This window comes from Lampris incognitus, chromosome 2, assembly GCF_029633865.1.
Source record: "Lampris incognitus isolate fLamInc1 chromosome 2, fLamInc1.hap2, whole genome shotgun sequence".
Lineage (NCBI taxonomy): Eukaryota > Metazoa > Chordata > Actinopteri > Lampriformes > Lampridae > Lampris > Lampris incognitus.
Genome location: NC_079212.1, coordinates 148,839,541 through 148,851,774, shown reverse-complemented (window position 1 = coordinate 148,851,774; position 12,234 = coordinate 148,839,541). Strand labels below are relative to the sequence as shown.

The following is a 12,234-nucleotide window of genomic DNA, read 5'->3' as shown; positions in this document are numbered from 1 at the left end:
AAAAAATGTACCACACATGGGTTAAAACGTGTGTGTGTGTGTGTGTGTGTGTGTGTGTGTGTGTGTGTGTGTGTGTGTGTGTGTGAGAGAGAGCGAGAGAACGGTCAAAGGGTTAAATGTACAGACATCCTTGTGTTGGACTTGATATTTGACATCAGGCTGTATTGATCACCAAGTGAAGTCACACACACACACACACACACACACACACAGGATGTGATGTAATGCCGCTGAGGATGTGATGCCATTCTCACATGAAATACACCAAAGCAGGTTTGAATGGATGAATATCTAATGGCTTAGACAAGGAGGATTTATGTATGTGATGTCTCCTGCAGAGAGGAAGAGGAGTGGGATGGAGGGAAAGGAAGAGGAGGAGGAGAGTCTGGAGGAGGAGAAGCAGAAGAGCCTGTCTATCCTGCAGAGCATTCTACACACCAACATCCAGCCCAGCAGTAAGACTGTCAGCAAGACCAAGACGTTCAGGTCTGCAGCACACACACACACACACTCACACACACGTGTGTACACACACACACACACACACACACACACACACACGTACATGCTCAAATACATGTGTGTGTATATATGTATATATATATTCCCAGGCCTACCAAGAAGCTTCTCTTTTTCTCTTGTCACTCTGACCTCCTGTCTTAGAGAGTAATATCAATAATTATTAATAATAACACTGCACCTTATCACCTCTTATAACACCACTGCACCTTATCACCTCTTATAACACCACTGCACCTTATCACCTCTTATAATAACACTGCACCTTATCACCACTTATAATACCACTGCACCTTATCACCTCTTATAATACCACTGCAACTTATCACCTCTTATAATAACACTGCACCTTATCACCTCTTATAATACCACTGCACCTTATCACCTCTTATAATGCCACTGCACCTTATCACCTCTTATAATACCACTGCACCTTATCACCTCTTATAACACCACTGCACCTTATCACCTCTTATAATACCACTGCACCTTATCACCTCTTATAATACCACTGCACCTTATCACCTCTTATAACACCACTGCACCTTATCACCTCTTATAATACCACTGCACCTTATCACCTCTTATAACAACACTGCACCTTATCACCTCTTATAACACCACTGCACCTTATCACCTCTTATAACACCACTGCACCTTATCACCTCTTATAATACCACTGCACCTTATCACCTCTTATAATACCACTGCACCTTATCACCTCTTATAACACCACTGCACCTTATCACCTCTTATAACACCACTGCACCTTATCACCTCTTATAATACCACTGCACCTTATCACCTCTTATAATACCACTGCACCTTATCACCTCTTATAATACCACTGCACCTTATCACCTCTTATAACACCACTGCACCTTATCACCTCTTATAATACCACTGCACCTTATCACCTCTTATAACACCACTGCACCTTATCACCTCTTATAACACCACTGCACCTTATCACCTCTTATAACACCACTGCACCTTATCACCTCTTATAATACCACTGCACCTTATCACCTCTTATAATGCCACTGCACCTTATCACCTCTTATAATACCACTGCACCTTATCACCTCTTATAACACCACTGCACCTTATCACCTCTTATAATACCACTGCACCTTATCACCTCTTATAATACCACTGCACCTTATCACCTCTTATAACACCACTGCACCTTATCACCTCTTATAATACCACTGCACCTTATCACCTCTTATAACAACACTGCACCTTATCACCTCTTATAACACCACTGCACCTTATCACCTCTTATAATACCACTGCACCTTATCACCTCTTATAACACCACTGCACCTTATCACCTCTTATAATACCACTGCACCTTATCACCTCTTATAACACCACTGCACCTTATCACCTCTTATAACACCACTGCACCTTATCACCTCTTATAACACCACTGCACCTTATCACCTCTTATAATACCACTGCACCTTATCACCTCTTATAACACCACTGCACCTTATCACCTCTTATAATACCACTGCACCTTATCACCTCTTATAACACCACTGCACCTTATCACCTCTTATAATACCACTGCACCTTATCACCTCTTATAACACCACTGCACCTTATCACCTCTTATAACACCACTGCACCTTATCACCTCTTATAACACCACTGCACCTTATCACCTCTTATAACACCACTGCACCTTATCACCTCTTATAATACCACTGCACCTTATCACCTCTTATAACACCACTGCACCTTATCACCTCTTATAACACCACTGCACCTTATCACCTCTTATAATACCACTGCACCTTATCACCTCTTATAATACCACTGCACCTTATCACCTCTTATAACACCACTGCACCTTATCACCTCTTATAATACCACTGCACCTTATCACCTCTTATAACACCACTGCACCTTATCACCTCTTATAATACCACTGCACCTTATCACCTCTTATAACACCACTGCACCTTATCACCTCTTATAATACCACTGCACCTTATCACCTCTTATAACACCACTGCACCTTATCACCTCTTATAACACCACTGCACCTTATCACCTCTTATAATAACACTGCACCTTATCACCTCTTATAATACCACTGCACCTTATCACCTCTTATAATACCACTGCGCCTTATCACCTCTTATAATATCACCTCTTATAATAACACTGCACCTTATCACCTCTTATAACACCACTGCACCTTATCACCTCTTATAATACCACTGCACCTTATCACCTCTTATAATACCACTGCGCCTTATCACCTCGTATAATATCACCTCTTATAACACCACTGCACCTTATCACCTCTTATAATACCACTGCACCTTATCACCTCTTATAACACCACTGCACCTTATCACCTCTTATAATACCACTGCACCTTATCACCTCTTATAACAACACTGCACCTTATCACCTCTTATAACACCACTGCACCTTATCACCTCTTATAACACCACTGCACCTTATCACCTCTTATAACACCACTGCACCTTATCACCTCTTATAATACCACTGCACCTTATCACCTCTTATAACACCACTGCACCTTATCACCTCTTATAATACCACTGCACCTTATCACCTCTTATAATACCACTGCACCTTATCACCTCTTATAATACCACTGCACCTTATCACCTCTTATAACACCACTGCACCTTATCACCTCTTATAATACCACTGCACCTTATCACCTCTTATAACACCACTGCACCTTATCACCTCTTATAATACCACTGCACCTTATCACCTCTTATAACACCACTGCACCTTATCACCTCTTATAACACCACTGCACCTTATCACCTCTTATAACACCACTGCACCTTATCACCTCTTATAACACCACTGCACCTTATCACCTCTTATAATACCACTGCACCTTATCACCTCTTATAACACCACTGCACCTTATCACCTCTTATAACACCACTGCACCTTATCACCTCTTATAATACCACTGCACCTTATCACCTCTTATAATACCACTGCACCTTATCACCTCTTATAACACCACTGCACCTTATCACCTCTTATAATACCACTGCACCTTATCACCTCTTATAACACCACTGCACCTTATCACCTCTTATAATACCACTGCACCTTATCACCTCTTATAACACCACTGCACCTTATCACCTCTTATAATACCACTGCACCTTATCACCTCTTATAACACCACTGCACCTTATCACCTCTTATAATACCACTGCACCTTATCACCTCTTATAACACCACTGCACCTTATCACCTCTTATAATAACACTGCACCTTATCACCTCTTATAATACCACTGCACCTTATCACCTCTTATAATACCACTGCGCCTTATCACCTCTTATAATATCACCTCTTATAATAACACTGCACCTTATCACCTCTTATAACACCACTGCACCTTATCACCTCTTATAATACCACTGCACCTTATCACCTCTTATAATACCACTGCGCCTTATCACCTCGTATAATATCACCTCTTATAATAACACTGCACCTTATCACCTCTTATAACACCACTGCACCTTATCACCTCTTATAACACCACTGCACCTTATCACCTCTTATAACAACACTGCACCTTATCACCTCTTATAATACCACTGCACCTTATCACCTCTTATAATACCACTGCGCCTTATCACCTCTTATAATATCACCTCTTATAATAACACTGCACCTTATCACCTCTTATAACAACACTGCACCTTATCACCTCTTATAACAACACTGCACCTTATCACCTCTTATAACAACACTGCACCTTATCACCTCTTATAATACCACTGCACCTTATCACCTCTTATAATACCACTGCACCTTATCACCTCTTATAACAACACTGCACCTCTTATTAGCACCTCTTGTTTCTCCTGTGTAGTCAGTCCTTGTGTGTATATGTGAAGGTTGTTGTGTTGTAGTGTTGTTATTCTATGTTTAGTACACTGAGAGCCACCAAACCAGTCACATTCCATGTGTGTGCAGACCTACATGACCAATAACCAAGATTCTGATTCTGATGTGAGAGATGATGATGACGGCAATGCCCAATAACAGTAATGGCATTGATAAGATGCATGCAATAAATTGTGTGTGTGTGTGTGTGTGTGTGTGTGTGTCAGGGATGTGTCGGCGCTGCATTATGACCCCAGCAGAGAGGAGCACGCTGCATATGAGACCAGCCAGCAGCAGCAGGAGAAGGAAAGGTACTGCAGCAATGAAGCCCCACTAGCAAGTCACATTCTGTGGTTACTGGTATATATTGTCCAATTACACACTGATATAATGCTGTGACCAGTCATGTTGTCTCACCTCTCTGTCATCCATCACCATTCTATCTCTCACCTCTCTGTCATCCATTATCACGCTATCTCACACCGCTCTGTCATCCATCATTCCTCTATCTCTCACCTCTCTATCATCCATCACCATTCTATCTCACCTCTCTGTCACCCATCACCATTCTATCTCACCTCTCTGTCATCCATCATTCCTCTATCTCTCACCTCTCTATCATCCATCACCATTCTATCTCACCTCTCTGTCATCCATCACCATTCTATCTCTCACCTCTCTGTCATCCATCATCATTCTATCTCACCTCTCTATCCATCACATTCTATCTCTCATCTCTATCATCCATCACCATGCTATCTCTCAACTCTGACATCCATCATCACTCTATCTCATGCCTCTCTATCATCCATCACCATGCTATCTCTCACCTCTGTCATCCATCACCATTCTATCTCACCTCTCTTATCCATCACATTCTATCTCTCACCTCTCTATCATCCATCATCTTGCTATCTCTCACCTCTCTATCATCCATCACCATTCTATCTCTCACCTCTAACATGCATCACCATTCTCTCTCTTAACTTTTCTATCTTCTCTACCATCCATCATCCTGTCTCTATCACTGCTCTATCGCTCTTTCTTTTCTCTATTCTCCATCTTTATCACCAATCATACTATCTCTCCGTCACTTCTCGATCCATCATCTTAGCTTTCTGTCACTTTTCTATCATCATCATCATTCCATCACTTTTACTTCTCTCATCCATCATCATTCTATCTGTCATTTCTCTCACCCATCATCCTATTTTCTGTCACTTCTATCCTCCATCATCATTCTATCTGTCATTTCTCTTTCACCCATTATCATCCTATTTCTCTGTCACTTCTATCCTCCATCATCATTCTATCTGTCATTTCTCTTTCACCCATTATCATCCTATTTCTCTGTCACGTCTATCCTCCATCATTTTCAAGGTGTTGTGGTTTTGACACTTACACTGTTGTTTGTTTGGAATGTGGCTCTTCTGAACTGAATCCGTTTCTCTCCTCCTTCAGTAAAGCTGCCAGGAAGAGGAAGCGGTTGGAAGCAGAGAAAGTCCCAGAGGTTTCCAAGGAGATTTTCTTCGATGTGGCTGCAGACCTCAAGGACTTGTTTGGAGGAACCAAGGAGCATGGACTGCAGTCCGATGGAGAGAGGAGTGTCGGCTGGGACAGAGAGGAGGAGATGAAGGAGGAGCAGGAGGAGGGCGAAAAGAGAAATGAAGACCACTCCCTGCTGGTTTCCTTACTCTCAGCAGATTCCAACACAGCCAAAGAAGATTCCTCAGGATTTAAATTCTCGTTTTTTGGAGAGGAAACAGAAAGCAGGCAGACAGGTAAGGCCGACCTGCAGGCAGACACACACTGGTGTATTTACTGTGTCTTGTAGGTGTCGTTATGCATGCTCAATAATCCAGCTAAGAAAATCACAGGAAGTTGAATCAGTCCATCTGGACACATCGTTTATTTACAAATAGGTTTGATCATCATCTACATGACCTCTTCAGTCTAAAGCCCCTTTCACACTGGCCAAAAAACCCGCTAACATCCACCTCTGGTGGTCAGTCGGCATTCACTCCCGGGTCAAATGACTCTGCAGTAGTCACGGGCATTTATCGGCTCCACCTCCATCGGCAGTGATGTAAATGTAACACCCAGATGGACATGCTAATTTACGCACTGACGTAGCGCCATTATCCACACGCCATTATCCGGCGCGGTCGCCAGAGCAATTTTATTCCATCTCCTGTGCCATCGCAGCACAAATTCCATCCGTCTTCGTTCAAGCAGTGCTTGAACACCGTTCAGTCTGCGTTGAGTTTGTATGGTTTGAAAGAGAGACTGACGTACAAGATATAAAGAAACGTGAACCACCGTCTCTCTGGCTTCCATGCTGCTTCCTACTGTTTACTTCCCTGTTTTCCGGCACATTCATGACATCACGGACGTCATGACGTCAAAGATGACGCTACAGAAGAAAAAAAAGAAAGGCAAACTCGTCTGCCGGCAGTCAGACCTGGGTCTGCTGGCACTGTGAAAGGAGTCAACTGCCTATTTTTAGCGGGTTTACCCACGTTTAAAAAAACAATCCCCACTTATACACACTAATTTTGGTGTGAACAGGGTCTAAGAATACATCTGTCACCATCTTACAATGCTGTGATTGCAACTATTCCCCAATCCTCTGTGAACAGTACACATGACCACTGTAACTCTAGTTAATGGTCACACCATATTTACATAATTGGTCGATGGTGTGGGTCGTTATACCACTGTATTGTTTATAAGGGTGGGGACACCTGCAGTCACTGTATTGTTTAGAAGGGTGGGGACACCTGCAGCCACTGTATTGTTTAGAAGGGGGACACCTGCAGCCACTGTATTGTTTATAAAGGTGGGGACACCTGCAGTCACTTTACTGTTTATAAGGGTGGAGACACCTGCAGTCACTGTACTGTTTAGAAGGGGGACACCTGCAGCCACTGTATTGCTTATAAAGGTGGGGACACCTGCAGTCACTTTACTGTTTATAAGGGTGGAGACACCTGCAGTCACTGTACTGTTTATAAGGGTGGGGACACCTGCAGTCAGGTGAGACTGAAGAAGTCACTTAGATGATGATGAAACGTTTCTGTCAATAAACGTTGTGTCCAGAAGAACTGATTCAGCTGATTTGTGTGATGTGTCTTGTAAGTATACTCAACAGAAAACAGGAAGCAGTTAAAAAAGCTGATTGGTTAAAAGGGTGGTTTATTATTTCTGTGTCCTGTTGGATTTCATGTGTCTTCGGGAAAAATAACTATATTTAATATTTTTATGATTTTTCAACAAACAATCAATAAATTATTAAGAAAAAAAAGGAGTGGACCGTCCAGGTCTAAGCTCACTGGGTCTGTAGAGGATCTGCTGCGTGTTGTCTGGCCTTCAGCTTCTCCAGAAACATTTTCATGTAGAACAGTGTTTAACTCCCACTGCTCACACACTTTGACAGGAGTGACGTCAATTTTAACGCCAGCTTTGCTGCGCTTTCATACTTGCAAACAGTAGTACCACCTTTCACCACTAGAGGGAGGTATCAGCCATCAAGCATGTTAATGACCAGGCCTCCAAGGATACTCGGTTGCTGCCAGTTTATCCTGGTGACTAACTGCGGTACTGCAGCCAAAAGTTCCCGTCCGGTCTACAGAAGCATTTCTCCATCGACGTTCAATGGACAGAACACCTCGAACAGCACGCGAGATCAAGAGCTCCTCTTCATTTACGATTTGTTTAAACCATGAAGGCAAACTGCTTTCGAACTTACTCAGAGCACAGAGAAGCCTTTGTTTGAGCATAATATACTTTCAGGGCAGCACGGTGGCGCAGCGGTTAGCGCGGTCGCCTCACACCAAGAAGGTCCTGGGTTCGAGCCCCGGGGTAGTCCAACCTTGGTGGGTCGTCCCGGGTCGTCCTCTGTGTGGAGTTTGCATGTTCTCCCCGTGTCTGTGTGGGTTTCCTCCGGGGGCTCCGGTTTCCTCCCACAGTCCAAAGACATGTAGGTCAGGTGGATCAGCCGTACTATACTGTCCCTAGGTATGTGTGTGTGTGTGTGTGTGTGTGTGTGTGTGTGTGTGTGTGTGATGGCCTGGCGGCCTGTCCAGGGTGTCTCCCCCCCCCTGCCGCCCAGTGACTGCTGGGATAGGCTCCAGCATCCCCGTGACCCTGAGAGCAGGATAAGCGGTTCGGATAATGGATGGATGGATGGATTTAAAATGAATCGAAAATGGACAACGAAGTGATTTACGAGTAACTTCAGTGAGAACTGAAATAATGACAGAACAGATAACATTAAATATTACGCAACATTTATTCACAGATTTTGATAATGACAAAGGAGCTGATTGATCCAATCAAATAATCGATTTATTGACGGAAGTATTCCGACCCCGGTACGGTAGGTGGCGATATGCCCCCTTTCAGCTGGTTGCTATCGGACCTTCTTCCGGTTGACCTATTGCGTCACATTTTAAATCCCGCTTCGTCCAACTTTTCCGCCGCTTTCTTAAATAGCTCACCATTCCGCGTTCTTCTTCCACCCATGTACTTCAGGATGTTCACCTCCTTCCGCTGACACAACATGAAGTTTGTCTCCTCGTCTGTCCGGAAATGCGTGGTTCTCACTCAGGCACTCGCCATGTTGATACTACGCTGTTCCACTTCCGGGTGAAAGACCGCGGGAACTACGGATCATGAGCAGAACGCCTCGGCCAGTTCGAGACCGATTGATGCCAGAGTAAATCCATCCCCGACCGCATCATCTAGGTGTGTTAGTCCCACTTCCAGAAATTGGATTTAGTCCAGTTTCAGTGGGACTAACACGTTTACATGTGTTTTAAAAGTCCAGTTTCAGTGGGACTAACACGTTTACATGTGTTTTAAAAGTCCAGTTTCAGTCGGACTAACACGTTAACATGTGTTTTAAAAGTCCAGTTTCAGTGGGACTAACACGTTTACATGTGTTTTAAAAGTCCAGTTTCAGTGGGACCAACACGTTTACATGTGTTTTAAAAGTCCAGTTTAAGTGGGACCAACACGTTTACATGTGTTTTAAACGTCCAGTTTCAGTGGGACCAACACGTTTACATGTATTTTAAAAGTCTAGTTTCAGTGGGACTGACACGTTTACATGTGTTTTAAAAGTTCAGTTTCAGTCGGACTAACACGTGTACATGTGTTTTAAAAGTCTAGTTTCAGTGGGACTGACACGTGTACATGTGTTTTAAAAGTCCAGTTTCAGTGGGACTAACACGTGTACATGTGTTTTAAAAGTCCAGTTTCAGTGGGACCGACACGTTTACATGTATTTTAAAAGCCCAGTTTCAGTGGGACTAACACGTTTACATGTGTTTTAAAAGTCCAGTTTCAGTGGGACTAACACGTTTACATGTGTTTTAAACGTCCAGTTTCAATGGGACTAACACGTTTACATGTGTTTTAAACGTCCAGTTTCAATGGGACTAACACGTTTACATGTGTTTTAAAAGTCCAGTTTCAGTGGGACTGACACGTTTACATGTGTTTTAAAAGTCCAGTTTCAGTGGGACTGACACGTTTACATGTGTTTTAAAAGTCCAGTTTCAGTCGGACTAACACGTGTACATGTGTTTTAAAAGTCCAGTTTCAGTGGGACTAACACGTTTACATGTGTTTTAAAAGTCCAGTTTCAGTGGGACTAACACGTTTACATGTGTTTTAAAAGTCCAGTTTCAGTGGGACTGACACGTGTACATGTGTTTTAAAAGTCCAGTTTCAGTGGGACTAACACGTGTACATGTGTTTTAAAAGTCCAGTTTCAGTGGGACCGACACGTTTACATGTATTTTAAAAGCCCAGTTTCAGTGGGACTAACACGTTTACATGTGTTTTAAAAGTCCAGTTTCAGTGGGACTAACACGTTTACATGTGTTTTAAACGTCCAGTTTCAATGGGACTAACACGTTTACATGTGTTTTAAACGTCCAGTTTCAATGGGACTAACACGTTTACATGTGTTTTAAAAGTCCAGTTTCAGTGGGACTAACACGTTTACATGTGTTTTAAAAGTCCAGTTTCAGTGGGACTGACACGTGTACATGTGTTTTAAAAGTCCAGTTTCAGTGGGACTAACACGTGTACATGTGTTTTAAAAGTCCAGTTTCAGTGGGACCGACACGTTTACATGTATTTTAAAAGCCCAGTTTCAGTGGGACTAACACGTTTACATGTGTTTTAAAAGTCCAGTTTCAGTGGGACTAACACGTTTACATGTGTTTTAAAAGTCCAGTTTCAGTGGGACTAACACGTTTACATGTGTTTTAAACGTCCAGTTTCAATGGGACTAACACGTTTACATGTGTTTTAAACGTCCAGTTTCAATGGGACTAACACGTTTACATGTGTTTTAAAAGTCCAGTTTCAGTGGGACTGACACGTTTACATGTATTTTAAAAGTCCAGTTTCAGTGGGACTAACACGTGTACATGTGTTTTAAAAGTCCAGTTTCAGTGGGACTGACACGTTTACATGTGTTTTAAAAGTCCAGTTTCAGTCGGACTAACACGTGTACATGTGTTTTAAAAGTCCAGTTTCAGTGGGACTGACACGTTTACATGTCTTTTAAAAGTCCAGTTTCAGTGGGACTACCACATTTACATGTGTTTTAAAAGTCCAGTTTCAGTGGGACTACCACGTTTACATGTATTTTAAAAGTCCAGTTTCAGTCGGACTAACACATTTACATGTGTTTTAAAAGTCCAGTTTCAGTGGGACTAACACGTTTACATGTATTTTAAAAGTCCAGTTTCAGTCGGACTAACATGTTTACATGTGGTTTAAAAGTCCAGTTTCAGTGGGACTAACACGTTTACATGTATTTTAAAAGTCCAGTTTCAGTGGGACTAACACGTTTACATGTATTTTAAAAGTCCAGTTTCATTCGGACTAACACAATAAATCCACTTTTTCTAACATGTAAACGTAGTAGGTGTCACAGAGATAACCAAACTCAGCAGATATCTTCATCATGAGCAGATATCTTCATCATGTGAGCAGATATCTTCAGCGTGTGGGCAGATATCTTCATCATGAGCAGATATCTTCATCATGTGGGCAGATATCTTCATCATGTGAGCAGGTATCTTCATCATGAGCAGATATCTTCATCATATCAGCAGATATCTTCATCATGAGCAGATATCTTCATCATGTGAGCAGATATCTTCAGCGTGTGGGGAGATATCTTCATCATGAGCAGATATCTTCATCATGTGGGCAGATATCTTCATCATGTGAGCAGGTATCTTCATCATGAGCAGATATCTTCATCATATCAGCAGATATCTTCATCATGAGCAGATATCTTCATCATATGAGTAGGTATCTTCATCATGTGAGCAGATATCTTCATCATATGAGTAGGTATCTTCAGCGTGTGGGCAGATATCTTCATCATGAGCAGATATCTTCATCATGTGGGCAGATATCTTCATCATGTGGGCAGATATCTTCATCATGTGAGCAGGTATCTTCATCATGTGGGCAGGTATCTTCATCATGTGAGCAGGTATCTTCATCATGAGCAGATATCTTCATCATATGAGTAGGTATCTTCATCATGTGAGCAGATATCTTCATCATATGAGTAGGTATCTTCAGCGTGTGGGCAGATATCTTCATCATGAGCAGATATCTTCATCATATCAGCAGATATCTTCATCATGAGCAGATATCTTCATCATGTGGGCAGATATCTTCATCATGTGGGCAGATATCTTCATCATATGAGCAGATATCTTCATCATGTGAGCAGGTATCTTCATCATGTGAGCAGATATCTTC

The 12,234-nt window shown here is 42.3% G+C and overlaps 1 protein-coding gene across 2 annotated transcripts in view; it reads left to right on the top strand.

Moving 5' to 3' along the window:
* nol8 (nucleolar protein 8) overlaps positions 1-12,234 on the top strand; it is a 52,419-nt gene that overhangs the window by 29,470 nt on the left and 10,715 nt on the right. For both annotated transcript variants that reach the window (XM_056273928.1, XM_056273929.1), the window contains exons 12-14: positions 339-486; positions 4,662-4,745; positions 5,896-6,215. In XM_056273928.1, coding sequence (XP_056129903.1) covers positions 339-486; positions 4,662-4,745; positions 5,896-6,215 — 552 coding nt within the window. The remainder of the gene's footprint in view (positions 1-338; positions 487-4,661; positions 4,746-5,895; positions 6,216-12,234) is intronic.